General features: G+C 47.7%; 1 protein-coding gene across 2 annotated transcripts; it reads right to left on the bottom strand.

Moving 5' to 3' along the window:
• Positions 1–1,729: 1,729 nt before the first annotated feature.
• On the bottom strand, positions 1,730–13,531 carry HOXA11 (homeobox A11). 2 transcript variants are annotated; one of them, XM_042802100.1, is made up of 3 exons: positions 13,054–13,531; positions 4,174–4,741; positions 1,730–2,625 (listed from the first exon to the last, which is right to left on the bottom strand). In XM_042802100.1, the coding sequence occupies exons 2-3, from the start codon at positions 4,721–4,723 to the stop codon at positions 2,393–2,395; spliced, it is 783 nt and encodes a 260-aa protein (XP_042658034.1). In that variant the 5' UTR covers positions 4,724–4,741; positions 13,054–13,531; the 3' UTR covers positions 1,730–2,392. The 2 variants fall into 2 exon arrangements, with proteins under 2 accessions (XP_042658034.1, XP_032847548.2); XM_032991657.2 differs by lacking the exon at positions 13,054–13,531 and having other exon boundaries at positions 4,174–4,916.
• Between the last annotated feature and the right edge of the window lie 3,882 nt (positions 13,532–17,413).

Below are 17,413 nucleotides of genomic sequence, written 5' to 3'. Positions count from 1 at the left end.
CCGCCCGCCTCAGTCCACCCCCTCTCTGCCTTGGAGATCAAGGACAATTTCAAACAGTCCATTTCCACCACACCGCCATGCGGATTTTTTTTTTTTTTTTTCCCCCAAAGACAACAATTTTCTTAGGGCTCTCACGCTTCTGGCCACATCCATCGTCTGGCTTGGACCTTCCCTTTGGTGCCAGGTTTATAAAATCTGCCCCAAACACTACCGACACCGCAAACATTTCCTGAGCATTTCTCCTGGACACATGTGGCAGAGAGCAAACAGCAATTTCACATCAACCCCTCGAGCATAGGGCCTTGCCCTGCCAGCGTTGGCAGGATAAGGAAAAGGCCTAACATAGCGAGCTATGAACATACTTCATTTTCCTTTTCCTGTGACCCAATGAAACGATGCCTGAACAAGCTTGGGTTCACTTGTTAACTCCGGAGTAGAAGATTTAGCGGCGAAGTTCACAAAAGAAGAATAATTCGCCCCAAATGACTGAACAAGGTCATGAGGAATTTCGGGTCCCAGAGTTACACCGGATAAAAGAACATGCAGTAACGTAACACCAGAGTAAAAATATAAAGTTTCCATTTTTTTATTTTCCTTGTGCGCTGTTCCACTGTATACATGCAACCAAATACTTTCGCATATTAAAAGAAAACTGTATATACATACAGATGATACATATAGAAAACAGTGATGTCATATAAAGATATTGCATTTCGTGAACCGTGTCAAAGAAATTACATCCATTTGGTAAAATTATTAATCAAAAAACATTCTTATCACCACTTTGTTGCACATGTAAAGAAATTCCACACCCTTTAGCCCCAAAGGAACAACAACAACAACAAAAAAAGAAACAGGGGGGAAAAAAAAGGCATTCGAATGAAATAGGTCATGGGTTCTTTTTTTATTATTTACAAGTCTTGTAAAACACTGTTCCTGTATGAAATATACATTCAGATATTCTCAACAGCAAATTACCTTAACGATAGAATACCGTATCCTTTGTAAACTGATATAGAATTTTAAATATTTTCCTTTTTTTTCTCTTTTCTTTTTTAAATTGCATTTTTTTTCACGCTTTGGTTCCTGCAGGGAAATATATATATTTATAGATATTTAAAATAACTCCGAACAACTCTCCATTCTTTGCATATGTCGACTGGGCGACAAAGTAGAGCTCGTGACATTTAAAGTAGACAACAACAAAATTACCATATTTACATTGTTTGGCTTCTGTTTAAACTCCTCACTAGTCACCTTTAACTGAACATGCGATCGAGTTATTTTAATGATCCAATGTTAGTGCATTGCACAACTCCAAGTTTCAATTAAGTGTTGTGTGGTATTTGCTAAACTGTCGTTCTCCACAGGTATTTCCTGAAGAAAGTTTGTGAGCCAGAAGCCAGAAGGTTAGTTTCCTTTATGGAGTTGTTTCTTTTAAAACGTTGAAATTCACACTTTTTTTGCCATTTTATTTTTAGTATTTAAATATGATTTGTCTCCGAAAAGATGGCAACGCATAGTCAGTTGTCATAAATAAAATGAGAGCTAATTAAAATTTGCTATTTTTTTTTTCAGTGATTGTTTCTTTACGATATATGGCGAATTTATACCTGATTTTTTTTAAAAAGTAAATAATTAAGTATTTCGTTTAGTTCTCTTTCTTCCCCCTACCCCCTCCCTCCCCACACCCCCAACGGAAACACTATTATAACCATCACTACATCCATATTACAACTGCTCGCGGTTGGCCTAGTGAAGGTGTAGGCATGTCAACCCCCCCCGCCTTTAATTCTCTGTGTGTGTGTCACACACACACACACACACACACACACACCCCTCCTTAAATTCTCCTTTCAGACCCATGGGCAATGGAACACTGCCTCTAACCTAGACATTTTCCACCAAGGAAGGACAAAAGATTATTTCTCAGAGTTGATGCTCTGCAGTGGTCCTGCTTGGGTGAGCTCGACCTGGCGATCTCCAGCCAGCTGCTGTGCAGCAGCACAGGGGCGAGGGAGGGCCGGGGGGTGGGCGAGTCCGGGGACGGAGGGGTGCCGTCCCCGCCCGTGACTGCCGAAAGCGGTAGCAGGGGGAGCCGCAGTGCCTGGAAAGGTAAGAGGTAAGGATTTTGCACTCAGAGGTGACGTGCCCGTTTAGAAATGGATGCCATGTGTGTCAAAATCGAATCGATTCCAGTTGATATGTAAATATATATATGTATGTATAAAAATGCATCACTGAAGTTCCAGAGTAGATTTACATGTATGTAAAATCTTGGATTCTTCTAGTCCCGACAGATACACACCTCCTTCCTCCACGTAACCCCGTGGCTTGACCTTGTCAAGGGCGAAATCTGAATTTAATCTCGTCTTGAAAAACGCTATGAGTTTTAAAGTAGTGGATTAGCTGAGTAATATTGTAATCGGTCCCTGTTAATTTTTTTTTCTTTCATTCTTCTGTTCTGAAACCATATTTTCACTTGGCGGTCGGTCAGATTGAGCATTCGGGAGAGCTGGAGGCGTTTCTCTTTGTTTATGTAGACACTGAAGAAGAATTCCCTTTCTAACTCTCTGATCTGATATTTGGTGTATGGGCATCTCTTTTTACGGGTACGTTGTCCACCTGTGGAGTGGAAAAAGGCAGAAGCGTTTGAGACCCAGCGGTGGCCGGCGGCGGGGGCTGAGCAGGGATTGGGGGGACGACGACGACGACGACACGCTCAAGAAAAACACATTAATATGGAAAATACGCATTTTGCCCGCTCCGGGGCCGGAGTTGGCCGGTCGGATGTTGGGCGCCAGCCCCTCCGCTTTGGTGGTTGCGGGCAGCCTGGGACCGAGACCCGCCGGGACCCACCGGGACCCACCGGGAGCCGCCGGCTCCCGCAGCGCCGCGGCCCCGGACCCCGGGCAGGGCGAAACCCCCCGCCGAGACGCGGAGCTCCGGCCTCGCTGCCTCCGCGGGGAGGGCGGCCGGAGGAAGGAGTGGTGGTCGGTGATGGCGGGGGGGGGGTGGTGGTGGTGGGGAGATGCTGTTCCTGCGGATTTCACGAGCGGGAGGAAAGCCTTTGTAGGCTGCTCCGCCGGGCGCCACGCACACGGAGCGGCCAGCACCTGGCTGCGGGCGGCGGGGGGTCCGGCGCCCAGCCCTCCCCGAGCCCGCTCCCGCACGGATCTCGCCCCCATTCCCCGGACTAACCCCGGCCCTTCGTCCCCAGCGGAGGAAAAGCCCCTGAGCCCGAGGCTAAGGCGCCTCGTTTTCCCCCCAGCCGGCTATTTTCAAGCCCGCTCTCCACCGCATCGAGGTATTCTCCTCTCGATTAGCCATTACGGTTTTAAAGTTCATTAAGCAGAATATAAAAGGTTTCAAGGTTCAGGAGCTCCCTACATTAAACGTAGCTGCTATCCCTTTAAAAACTTCCTTTTCTGGTACAGTTCATTGTCGAGGTATTTTTCCCTCGAGCCGTATACTAGCTTTGCCTTTTAAAAAGCCCACATAAAAAAATCAGACTTTGACAGATTGAATAACAATTGTAAGTAACAAACTGTTGGACAGAAGGCAACACGTAATTGCCACAGTGCCTTAGTAAAATGGCTTCCTTTAGACAAAAAGGCCAGCTTTAGGTTAATTTGTTTCTTTTAATATATTGCTACAGTTCAGGCGGCTACTTTATCTGTTAAACGCTATTCTAGTGCAATCGTTAAAACGGCGAAGGCTTTGAATTCACCTCCTAACTAGACTTCTGGTGCAACACATGGCTTTTATAAAATCACTGGATTACATTGATATCAAAGGAGTCGGGATCTCCTTTTTTTGCAGAATTTACAGGCACCGAACGTACGTTATTATATTTTTGAGAGTTGACCACAGAGCTCTTTTTTATTATTATTTAAAAAGGAAAAAAAAAAAAAGAAAGAAAAAAAAAAAAAAGAGGAAGGAGAAAGAGAATTTTTTTTTAAGGCATCCATTGCCCGGTGGGTATTTCACGGCCAATTTCAGCACTAAACACGTGATCTCGCCTTTTATAACAAAGTTTTGTTGGGGGAAATCTAAAGGCCCTTCATAAACCTTATATGCTTATAAAACAGCATATAAAAATTTAACAGCGGCAGTGCGCTAGATTTCAAGCTGCCTTTCCGAAAAGCGCTCGGGCGCTGCCTTTATACGTACTGGAGCTGCCGGATTTCTCCTCATTGTTGCCGGAAGATGACTCGGGGCTGCTGCTGCTCTCCGGCCGCCTCCGCCTCTCCTTCTCCGCCGCCGCCGCCGCCGCCGCCGCCGCCGCCGCCCTGCCGCAGCCGCCTTCCGAACTTGAAGTTGCCGCCGCCGCCGCCCCGGCGGCCGCGGGCGCCTTCTCGCCACTCTTGTCTACCGGGTAGTCCGCCGAGGCCAGGTTTTCCGCCGTGCCATAAGCCGTCTCGAAAAACTGGTCGAAAGCCTGGGGCAGGACCCCGTTCCTGCCCACCGTGCTATAGAAATTGGAGGAGACGTTGGTGCTGGGGTGGTAGACGTTAGCTGTGTTTTTGCCGAACATCTCGCCCATGCTAGCAGTGTTGGTGGCAGGCAAGCAGTCTCTGTGCATGATCTCCTCTGCGGAGTAGCAGTGGGGCAGATTGTTCCTGGGGTGCCATTTACTGGAGGGATCAATGGCATATTCCCTGAAGGTAACTTCTCTCACAGGTTGGACCTGGGGTAGGTTGGAGGAGTAGGAGTATGTCATAGGGCGAGAAGACGGGGTCTGGGGCAAAAAAGAAGGGAGGCTGGAAAAATCAGGACCCGAGACGTAGTAAGTACAACTTGGCAAATACATGTTAGAGGAACAAGGAACACGCTCATCAAAATCCATCATTAGGGCTACCTCGGCTTCTCCGCATTAGCTGAGCTTAACATGATTCTCTAACGCAGCTGCCTCTTTGAAGCAGATCCGTGAAGTAAGAGATGGGGAGACGTAAGCTGACGTGGAAAGCTCTCCCCGGCGGCGGCAGGGAGGTGCGGTCACGTGGCCCGACGTTGACATTGACGAGCGGCGGGTCCGGGCCCCGCTCCCTTTGTGGCCATCGCGGGGGGAAGCAACAGCTCGTCGCCAGCGCCTCAGGGCGAGCCGAGCGAGCGCAGGTTGCCCCGGGAGGGGGGTGGGGGGGGTGGGGGGGGGTGGGGTAGGGGGGGGGTTGGGTGGGGGGGGTGGTGGTGGCCGTTGAAGGAGGGGACACACGCACACACACACACACAAAGCCGCCTTGCCACTGCCCCAGCCTTAGCCGCCCGGCCAGTGGCACCCGCCGGCTCTGGAGTAGAGAGGCTTAGCAATCCTCCCCCCCCCCCCCCAAAGGGTTAGGTGAGACCTTTCTGTTTGTTTGGGCGCTTGCCGGGGCGTTCGGCGGCTCGCCTCCGAGAAGGAGGGCACAGGAGAGGTGCAGGCACGGTTTCTTCTGGAAAGCTGCTTCCCAGCAGCAAACGCTCCCGAAGAAATTCGGCAGACGGGTTTTTGCTTTCTTTTTTCTTTTCTTTTCTTTTTTTTTTTTTTTTTTTTGTTTTGTTTTGTTTTGTGTGTGTGTTTGTTTGTTTTTGTTCGGTTTGGGCTTTCTCCCCCTCCTCCCGAAAAAAAAAAAAAAAAAAAAAAAAAAAAGGGAAAAAAAAAGCCCTCTCCCCGCAGGGTTTTTCTGGAAACGTTACTAGGAAGAATGTGCCAGGGTCAAGTCTGTACTGATTTTCATGGTGAATAGATTACATGCTTGCATTCATGTTCACTTCCGAAGCGCTTAGTGTCTTCCTTCCCTTACTTACATATTAACCTCAAATACCCCGCGCGGCTTCAGCCAAGCTTTACTGGAGGTAGTTAACAATATCGGGGTCCCAGGACGCAGGTTCTCCCTCCTCACCCCCTCCGAACAGTCCCTTCCCTCATTCGCAACGCCAGAAAGCCCTTTAAATTGCAGACCACGGAGCTGGAGAGAGTTTGCTGATCTCTCCGCCTCAACGCTGCCGCTAAATACTTGGAAAACCAGTGGATGTTGGGCTGCCCCGGCTTGACAAATACTCGAGTTTAATTGCCAGAAGCCTAGTTAAAATTATTTGACATACAGTTAACCCCTAGGAACAAACTTGCCGTACCGAGATACTTTCCTTTTTGCTTCGTACCGTCGCTGAAGGCTGAGACCCAGGGAGACCTTTTTTAAAAACGTGGTTAAACTTTTACTATTGTTGCATGAAAGGGATGATATAGAAAGCGGATTGTTCAGGGCAGAGACTAAAAAGTACTTCTCTGCCAATAAAAATGCACACCCCACCGAATGAGCAGAGCCAAAGAAAACAGAGAAATACGCCAAAGAATACAGCACCTTTTGAGGCACGGACATCCCTAGGCTCTCGGAAAAAATATTTTTTTGCTATTCTGATGCTCGATTTCAGAGAAGAAATATTTGGGTTCCGGCTGGATTTCATCAAAATAGAAAAACAGAACGGCAAAAGGCTATTGTGAAGTCGGTGCTCTTAGGAAATTAGACGTAGTTCAAGATCCATGCCCCCGTGGACTTTGGAGGCTAATGGAAGGGAAACGAAAATGTTAGGGAAAGAATATTTGGATTTTCCACCCTCTTCCTCTGCAGTGTTGTGGAAGTATTTATATATCCGGAGAAAGTTCTCTAGTAAATTCTGGAGATCTTCGGTATTTAAATGTCAACATCGATTTGTTTATTTATTGCTTAGCTTATCGTAACTGACTCAATAACAAATCTAATCATGTTGTGCACAGAGAAAATATTCTCATTATGTATTTTCCCTACATTATAGTTAACTATTGCGTTTGAATTCAAGCTGTAAATTCAATATTATCAAGTAATTACTTTGTAGTGGAGTAAACTAATTTATTAGCATTAATGTTTATATGCCTTTTTCTGATTTTACAAGGGTTACCGTTCACAAATCAAACGCTCTGGACGTATCCCTGTAATGAACTCTTTATTTTGGTTTGCTGCAAGAACTTCTTATGCTTACTGCATGTCTGCGAGCTGAACTTGAAATTAGTGAATTAATCTTCCAGCTTGACATATTTGCTAGAAAGTGGATGGAAGGAGATTGCATGTCGTCAAAACCACTAGCAGAAGACTGCAGTGGCGTTTAGGGATTGTAAAAGGGTTTGGGGGTTTTCCCTCTCTCTCCCTCTCTTTTTTTTTTTTTTTAAAAAAAAAAAAACAACAAACAAAAACCCCTTGAGGTGGGGTGTTCATGAGCTCTGGTTGGCTTTTGCCTCAACGCTATACTTTTGCTCGCATGTAATTTCCCCCCCTAGCTTTTGCGGGGGGTGGGGGGTGGGGTTGGGGGGGTCGGAAGCCCTCTTTTGGTATCCAAGCACTGTTTATTTTCCCTGTGTCCCCCCACCCTTCCATTCCGTCGATGAAAAACCTCTCCCCACACCCTGAACACACGCAGACACCCCTCCCTTCAAACAAAAAGGAATGTATAAGGATTTCAGTGACTTTGAGATAACAAAGGCGCCACCATTGCAGAGCCTCGCCCCGCCTCTGTGCGATGGCAAACAAATTCTTGCACTTGTATTAGGGCTTTTAAGGCTATAATTGAACACGGCGCGTCTAGGAGAACCGAAAACAGTTCTAGACTGACCTGCGGTTTTATAGCACTTTGGCAGTCAACTTCAGCTTGTGTCAGAGCAGACATGACAGAGCTGCCCAGCGCTTAATCGCGGGACGCCACCTCCTCGGACTCACTGCAGCCCCCCTCTTGCATTTCAATAAATTTCAAACCTTGGGGCTAGAAATGGGGAGCAGAGCTGGCACAGGTTTGTATGGGGCTCTTTCCCGCTCCTCTCTGCAGCCGGGGCTGTGGCGCCGTGCGAGGCTCCGCCGTGCCAGAGGTCGGGGCTGCCTCTGGGAAACAAAGGGAAATTAAGGCAAGAAGGGCGAGAAGGCGACTGGAAATAGGCGTGTGCGTGGGTGTGCGTGTGTCTGGGCATATGTGTGCTTGCACAGCATGCACACGTGCAGCCCCGATGCCTACTTTTGAATCGCTCGAGCTGTCTGTCGTGTGTGTGTCCCCCACCCCACCCCCTTCCCGCGCCTCCCCAAACCAAGCAGCCTATTTCTTCAAGCGGGTTTGCAACGCAAGGGGACCCCAAAATGTCTCCCGGTTCCGCCTGCAGAGCAAGCGGGGAGGGCGCTGGGGGAGGCTGCGAGGGGTGCAGCTCGTCTGGGGGCGAGTAGACACCCAAGGCACAGGCTGCTCTCTGCTTTATTTGCTGTTAAGTGAAACAGAGATAATGTACGCTTAAAGCCCCGGAATGTGTGGGTAATTGCAGGGAGCCTGCTGTTAAGTTGCTGTGTTCAGCACAATTATCAATGTTGATTATTTGGTCTAATGTTGAATTGCTCTTTTAATACAGTAATTGGGACTTCCGCGTTGAGGAAGGGGGAAAATCGAGCCTTCCCCTCGCTAACCTCACTGAAAACAACATAAACAAAGGCAGGCATTTCGTTTGGAGAAGCAAAATGCATTCGTTACGCCTTCCCATGTATTTCGGCCGGATTAGAGAGGGTAAAACTGCTCTGAATTTGGGAGCTCTGCTGCAGGACGTTTTTGCAAAGGACAAGCGTGGCCAAGAGGTGGGGAGACTGTGAGCACATTTACCCACAGCTAAGCTAAACAAAGCGAGGGAAAAAAAAGCTACATCTCTTCTTTGGACGAATATAAACAGAGCTAGGACGCCTCGATAGTCTAGCTTTTATATATACAGATGGCGTGCAAAGGGAACTGTTTAACTTACTACCGCTCGTCTCCAAAAGGTCAAGTTCTATAGTATCTAAATTGTTGTCTTTTTGTACCGGGATTTGCTTGAAAAATTTTGAAGCCGGCCATTTACCTTGCCAATAGGGTGGGTGCCTGTAATTAACAGGGGAAACGTGTGCTAAGAGGAATTTGCGTCAAGAGGAGCTAATTAAAATATTACACGATCGATGGCTTCAATCGCTGCTACTCCTCTCGCATAGGAAGGGTGAGGGGCGTTACGGCTCGAACAGGAGAAAATATCTCAGGAATTAGGACCGTGTTTCGTAAACTTGCGGGTTGATTACAGTCTACGAAGGCTTATTAGAAAAAAGGTAATATTGGGGAATTCGCAACGTTGTTGCCAACGAAAAACGCAACCCCTTCCCACCTTTTCCAATGAAAATAAGGCCAGAAGGAGATAATTCTTCGCTAGATTTACCAGGAATGTAGCTTCAGAAAAGCGTGCTTATTGTTTGGATTTTAAATATCTCGGGCTCAGAAGTTCTTAACTGGTGTTTCTTCTTTTCTGTTTTCCTTTTTGAACGTTATGGAAAGGAGCTATACATGGCCATCTTTTTTTAAAATATTATTTTTTTAAAAACTAAATATGTTCCCTTAACACTGCAATGAAAGGTAGCGTTACAATACCTAGATAAGATTTTTCAAATAATTTGAATAATAGGCGATTTTTGATATTGGCGAGATGGAAGCATCGTGCTGTGATATGGGACAGAGTATTTATTATCCAAAACCTGAAGCGTTATCGTTGTGATTTTGCTAGGAAACTGCAGAATACGTGTAAAGAGAAAGGGCAGATGTAATCAGGATCCAAGTCAAGGTTATTCTGACTTTTGTTGTTATCTTTAATCGCGTAACATTATTTCGGAGACTTGAACATCTTAAAAGGCTGCGCTCATCTGGGCGTAGAGTATTTTAGATTGATTTTTTGGTATCAATTAGGGAAATCTTTTCTTTCCTCTGTCAGCTTCTCTGTCTTTTTAAGTCGTTGAGATGGAAAAGCTTCGGGGGATGGTTGCTTTCTTCCTCCTCCCAACCCTCCTGTTTAGTTTGACCATTAGGATTAAACAGCTACGGACCTAGAGAGTTCTCCCTGTCGCTGGCGACCTACCATGATATTTTGCATCCCTTTGCGCTGATGAACATCCGAGGGCTCTATCTGAAGGCAGACCCTGACTTCGATAGCTGCAACAAGCCGAAATATCGAGGCCTTTTTTTCAAGAGAGGAAGCTACAGACAATTTTTCATTTTTTTGAGACCTATTTTCTTGCTCTTTTGCAGCCAAACGATTTATTGGTGTATCAGACTCCCGGCGCCTTCACAAGCACGGGGAGTTTCTCATAACACCGTGTCTCCTCGCCCCCCGGTTCCTCAGCTCCGGGGTGCTCAACCCCTCCTAAGTTTTGTTTACATTTACTGCTCGTAGCTTGCTTCTGAACGAGAATGGAGGTAGATTTGCCAATAAGGGGGGCATAAGGAAGTATTTTCTCAAACGGCCAAGTATATCAGAAATTGATTGACTGATGATGCTATCATAAATGTCTCTCTTTTTTTTTTTTTTTTTTTTTTTTTTTTCCGTTGAATGCTCTGCGAGACTTTCCCGACACAGCAAAATGCACATCCAGTCATTCATTTTCTCCCCCATCTGTTCAGATACAGGTGCAAGAGACTTCTGGCAAAAATAGGGTGGGGGAGACGGGTGCCTAGACCAAGCGGCGGGCTCTAAAACGAGTGTGAAAGCAAATTTCCCTGGTTATAATTCGCCGGTACAGAAAAGCAGGCACTTTCCACCGACCGCCACCCAGACCCACAAAGAACCGGGTCGTTAGCGCCGTTTGTAGTGAGCAGGTACCAGTCCCCTTTCATGACGACGTATTTTATGTGGAATTAATCAGAGCGGTTTAGGGAACATCCCCAGCAATCCCTTGAAAGTGCGGTGCTATTAAACGACGCGGTTATCCCTACGGACGACCACATCCCAGGCGATGTTCCCATGCAAAGTTCACCCGCAGCCAGGAATGCCGCTTTACCCTACACATTAAAAAAAAAAAAAAAAAAAAAAAAAGAAAAAAGAAAAAAAAAAAAAGTCCGCCAAAACATTCCCATGTCGACTTACGTTTAAAAGTATTGCTACAACTGGTGCCTTGAACTTGACCTTAGATTTGTTAATCCAGGAAATATATTCAGTGAGAGGAAAAAAATCCTACTGCGTTGCCTCTGACAAACGAGTATTTTTCTGCCTATCAATTCAGGATGCAAACAACACACCAGAGTTATGAGATATATAAAGTGCCCTCTAGATTAAGAGCAAAAAGCTACAGAAAGCAAACAGCCTCAACACTGAGACAAGCTCGTCGTAGCTAGACTGTTCCTGTGATGCCAAGATCCACACTTTGCCACAGAAGTTCGAGTCAAGGTAATCGACTGGGATTCTCAGCTAAATTGAATTTTATAGGATATAAGGTTCTCTCTAATGTTCATTGAATTTTAATAGTGATTTATAAAGGTATTTATTTTTTTTCTTTCTTTTTTTTTTTTTTTTTTTTTTCATTTTGCCCAGCTCGCCAAGAATCACATCAGATTTTACTGTATCACACTGCTAACTTTATAGGAGAGCCTTACGCACATATCATGAAACCCACCAAAGTAAAAGATATTTCTTCATCAAGGATTGTTTTAGGGGGCGGGTACAGGAAGTATCACTATACCGGGGCTGTCAAATCAAGGGCTTCAAAGCCTCAACTTCATATTTTGATGGACTCACGGAATTGCATTGTAATGAAGGTACCTGTACTTGTGTAACCTTTACAGGCAGCTATTTGAACAACACGAGCTTAGAATACACGCAGCAATTGAGGATGCAACCGTGTGTCCACGTACAGCTCAGCCGGCTCTAGAAGTATCGCTTCTCGTCTGTTCTCTCATATGTAACGCAAACATACCCATAAAAATAGCTCTCCCTCTGAGCCTAATATGGCTGCTTTTGCCTATGCTGGGGTGGAAACTCGCTCACGGTCACGCTTATTTCCCTTTCCCAACTTTTCAACAAACGCTGATACTAATATCACTTCTTACAGAAATCGGGGCACATCAGCACGACAGGTCCACACCACAGAGGCCGGGGGAATTTGGGCAAAATCCCCCGAATCAGACTAGGAGGAGTGTGGGGGTTGCTCGTCCATTCTCTTTCGGTTTTATTTTCCCATCAAGTGTCTGTACAGCACGGTATTTTATTTTTTTAAACCCTCACATACTTAAACATAAACCAAACGCTAGCTGGAGATGAAGCTCATCCAAGATTGTTTGTATTAAAATCCATAATTTTTTATGCCTAGCCGAGAGCATCCCGAAGGCTAAAACCAGACGTAAAATACCCTGCTTTTCCATTACTCCTGGCCCAAGCCGACCAGAGAGGCTGATTTATGCAATCAGGAAAAAATTAAAGCACTTTGCTTGGTGCGTTCAAATCAAGGCGATAACGGCAAAGTTCAGATTAGTTTAATCTGGCAGGTTACAACACCCAGCTGGCATTTTACTCTCTAGGTACACACAGGCAATGGTGAAAAGCAGACAGGTCAAACATCCTTCCCTTGCTTTCTTCCACGCAGAGCCGTCCACCCTCCTCCCTGGCTCTTGAACGATTAAAATCATTTCAAAGGCAAACACACGGGCATAAAACAACTGGGAAGAAAAACCAGGAGCTGCTTTTCCACACAGCTTGAACCCGACTCTGCAAGACAACCCGGCGCAGCACAAAGCCAAGCATCCAGCAGCTCTATCTACAAGTCTGCCCGTGTCTTGGGCTCTGACCCCAGCCTCTCCTGGCCCACGCTTCTTTCTGCCAAGAGCTTTCTTTGCTTTCCACCTATTCTAGGCTGGGAAGCAACACCTCTGGGAAAGGTGGAGCCAGCACCCAAGCTAGGAGAAGCAGTCTTACTTTTCTCAACCGGCTCTTCGGCTCTATTAGCATCAGCCCAGGCAGCCTTCTTCACTTCACCCAGGTCCCCACAGCAGAAGCAGCCTCATACACCGTGGGAGAAAGGGAGCAGGATGGGTGGGTGGGCTGGGGGGGGGGAGAGGGGGCCTGGGAAACCCTCCACAAAGGCCTTCCAAATGACTTTGCTCCAGTCATACAGGGGGCTTTGCGGAGGGACTGGGTGGGTGTTTGTTGTTGGCTTGTTTGCTTAATTCACCACGGAGCAGGGGGAGAGGAGAAACATTCAGCCGTTTCCAGGAAGAGCATGAAAATCTTACCCCAGCATCCAGAAGTCTCTCGCCTGTGCAAAAAATATATCCCCACGGAGACTGACAGCTAGGATCCCGCGCTGGGTTGTAGACCTCCAGATCAATGAGGATGGATTGCACATTTTTTGGTTTCCTCCCTTACAGATTAAATATACCCGGTCCACAAAACATTCCTTCTTGATCTCTCAGTGACTTGGGTTGCTGTTGATTTGGGGTTTTATAGTTTTTTTTTTGTTCTAGTTGTTGGTCTGCCTTTAGACGGAGAGAAATCTAGCCACTAGGGCACATCGTCCTTTCTGCCAGCTTCAGGCAAAATGCAGCAATATCACAGGCTAATGACGATTACTGCTGTTATTATTACTACTATTATTCCTATTTATTTTTCCTCTCTCTCTGTCTCTCCTGGTCCCCTAGGATTTCCGATGACGATTTGCATAAAAGGTGATTGCAGGAGGCTAAAATGCTGTCTAATTCCACGGATTCTCATCGCACGAGAAAGAGAGGGAAAAAAAAAAAAAAAAAAAAGTCCCAGTGTTTTTGATCACGGGACACCCGGCCGTTCCTCCCCAGTACACCCCGGGTCACAGTACAGTAATGACCGTGGGTTGTGCGTTGTAGGACTTGACCTTTCCTACGTAGAAGAGGGCGCTTTCCTCTACGCTACGGGGAGGGAAGGGAGGGGGGAGCGGCGGGAGGAAGAGAGATGCTCTCTTCGGGGATGTTTAATCACAGTTCAGATCTAGGAACGGGCAAAGCTTCTGCCTTTCAGCACGCCATGTTGAAGCTATTCACTGGAGAAAAAAAAAAACAAAAAAACAAAAAAAATTTTTTTTTTTTTTGAGGGGGGTGCGGAGGCGGGAGGGAATCCGGAGGGAGGAGGGAGGGAAGGAGGAAAGACTTAATGAACATTTGCATTTCGTACCCTAGTTCATGAATCAACTGCATTCAAGGGGGAGGGGGCCTGGGGGACAGGGAAGGGCTCACGGCGTGGTTAAAACACCCGCGGCCGGACCTCTGCGGCCGCAGCCGGCGTGCATCGGCCCAGCCTGGCAGCTACCGCCCCACGTTCCCGCCAGCCCACGCGGAAAAGTCGGCCCCCGGTGTGTGTGTGTGTGTCCCTCTTCTTTTTGGATCATTTACTGGCCGAGAACGCGCAAGGCCATCTCTTCAAATCATCATTAAAGTGCATTAAAACGCATCTAAAAGTTATGAATGGCAACAAACGGCCTTTTAGCGCCTGCCAATATTTTTTTTGTATTAAACGCTGTCTTGATTTTATTGCTAACGCTGCCCACGGAGAATGCTGAAATGCACCAGGAATGGGGTTTTATTTAAGCCATAGCCTTTTTTTTTTTTCTTTTTTTTTTTTTTTTTTTTTAAAATAACTTATATTTATAGGCTAAAGGCCCAGATGCTTACCAGTTCGTTCAGACGCATACAAAATAAAGTCGCTGCTCTGGAAGCAAAGGGCTATTTTCTTTTCTGATCATTTCAATATTGAGCACCATATTTTTTTTCTGTTTGCTTCAGAGGCCATCTCAGCTAGCGAGGGTTTTTAAGAGGGAGTCTTTCTGAGCAAAAGGCAACCCAAAAAAGATACAGCTTTGCAGTTCTACTTATCATTCCTTTTCGGAAATATGCTCCTGTCAAGGTTTATTTCCCATAGCAAACCACCTTTGCTACTGCCAAGAGCTCGAGGCGGGGATAGATTAAATACCGGATTATTCTCTTGGTGGGAAAAAATACAAAACATTTGCTGTACCCTTCCATCTGCATCAAAGACTTAAGGCCATTTTCTGTCCATGGGAATTTCAAAGCTGAAGGACCAATGACGCTCAGAATTAGGTGATTATAAACCAATGTATCCAGACACTGGGAATGAAAGTATACGTTGCTGAAACCAGCAATAATTACTTGAAGTGAAACCAAACTAATCTTTTTTGTCTTCAATCATGTTTAGCGTTTTACACTGGGAATGAAATATCGCTCTGACATTAATGCTTCAATAAATACGCTAAATATACAGTAATAACTTGCTCCCTCTGTCCCTTGCATCTCTCTGCACATCCGCTAAAATGTTATACCTAACATTTGAAATTCTAGGCGAGCTGAGAAAACAGAGACCCTACTTTGTTTGTGTACGTTTTGTTTTTTATTTTTGTGTTTGTTTTCTTTTCAAATCCTTCTTCCGGCACTTTTTTTTTTTGTTAACGTCTGCAAATAAAACTCGCATATGTAACTCTACACAGTGAGCCAGGCACAATAAGTTCCTCACCACCATTTTAAAACATTCTATGTAACGCGGGGAATATAAATAACAATTCTCTCCGAACCGCGTGCAGGGACGGGCGTCGTGAAGTAATGTATCACGTTGCTTAATTATTTTCGTTGGTGATATATTTACTTGTAAAATATATTAGGGATGTATTTTAGGACGCTGGCGGCAGATTGGTGAGAGGGGAATATGTAATACAACAGCAATTTGTACTTGAAAATGTATGTGCCAACAGCTTTTGGACGGTAAATGAAGGTAATAAATAACACGAACACACACACCTACACACCCGCTCTCCCCTGAGCTCCGAGGCCACATCTACCCGGCGGACGGACGGAGGGACGGGGACGCGGGGGGCTGAGTGGGTGCAGCCGTGGGTAGGCAGACACGCGGAAGGACCGGGACGGGGCCGGGAGGGCACGTAAGCCCCGCAGACAGGGAATCTCTCCCGACTCGGAAAACCGAAGACACCCCCGTCTCGGTGCCCGGAGCCGCCGCACGGCCGCGGCGCGGAGGGTTCCGCCGGGCACCGCGGCTCCACGCAGCCCCCCCCCCCCTCCACCACCTCCGCCTCGGGGTGCCCCGGTGAGCGAGGCCCGGAGCTCCCGGCCTTTACTCACCTGACCAAGTCACTCGCCCACGGGGGACGTTTCCCGAGCGGGGCCTGGGGCAGGGCCCGAGGGGAAGGCAGCGGGTCCGAGAGAAGCCGCCGGCCCCGTGGGACCGGGCGCGGAGCCGCCGGCGCGGTCACCGCTCGCCCGGGTGTCCGGGGTGGGGGGACGGGACGGGACGACGACACTCCGGGGGGGTGGTGGAGCCCCGCCGCGGGCCCGATCCTGCTCCTCTGCCGGGGTTCCCCTCCGCCGCAGGGCTGGGAAACGCGACCTGCTCCTCCTGCTGAAGCCCGCGGAAGCCTCGACGCTGACTGACTTAGATGGTAGCAGGGGTCCGATCCAAAATGTTACCTTACTCCAGCCAGCGATCGCGAGTCAAACGCTCCCCTTTTTACCCTGTGAAATATATATGCGGCACAGCTATTTGAACAGTAGTGGGAATTTAAATTCGCTAATCCACGGTCAGTCTAGAAATGCTTAGCAGATTTGAACGGTAGGCAGTTCGGTGTGAAAACATAATCTTCAAACGCTAGCTCCGATTAAAAGTGACCTTAAAGAAAAAAAAAAAAAAAAAAGGGGGAAAAAAGCTTTTATTTTACTAATGTCGGCCATATTCTTGCGGTGGGTTTCTTTCGAGGCGCCCCTGAATTACATTGCTCTGGGGGATGGTGTGAAAGTAGAAGATCCTGCCTAAGATACCGAGGACTCGAATCCTGCCTATCACTCACATCTCCGACCTGTAATACATGTAATTTGCGACGCGTCTCACGGAATAATTATACAGGTTGCGAAATATAACGGAATAAACATAATTATTCACTCCAAGCGAGAACAAGTGCAAGTCACAAGTGGCTTTCTGCAGGCAATTTAGCTCCTTCAAGAGAAAGCGTTGCAATGAGACGGAGGAAAGGCGGCAGTGCGGTGCCTGCCGCCGAGGCAGACCCATGGGTGTCTGCCCGTGGGTGGCCGGTACCGTCGGTGGGAGACGGGCCCCTGTAACCAGCCCACAGGCCCCGACCTCCTCGCAGGGTGCAACCGGGCAGAGCAGCTGCCCAAGGCTCCGGCAGCCCCGGCTCCTCCGCAAATCCCAGGCCGCGGGGCTCCTGCGCGGGTGGTGGAGGCTGCTGCCTCCTCAGTGGGTAGCGGGCATCCCACACGGCTCCAGTCGCCTGTGGGCAGCCCAAGACACTGCCCGCCAGGGATGGGTTCTTGGCCCCTCGGGCGGTGTCGCGCCCGTGGGGCTTTGCCCGTGGTCCCTCTCTCGGCGCCGCAGACAGCAGGCAGGCCGAGTCCTTGTCATAGGGGGCTGTCCCCCGTCATCTCAGAGGGACACGCAGTCACCCCCAAAGCACAGGCCAGCCGCACGGCCTGGAAACCAGCTGCCGCTTAAGTACCTCTTCCCGGCTGTTTTCGCAGTGGGACGGAGAGAAATACCCCTCAGAAAGTCCCTGGCCGGCCTGCGAAGGGATGCAGCCGATAT

Source organism: Tyto alba, unplaced genomic scaffold (assembly GCF_018691265.1).
Source record: "Tyto alba isolate M040663 unplaced genomic scaffold, T.alba_DEE_v4.0 Super-Scaffold_38, whole genome shotgun sequence".
Classification (NCBI taxonomy): Eukaryota; Metazoa; Chordata; class Aves; order Strigiformes; family Tytonidae; genus Tyto; species Tyto alba.
This window is presented reverse-complemented; position numbering and strand designations above follow the sequence as displayed.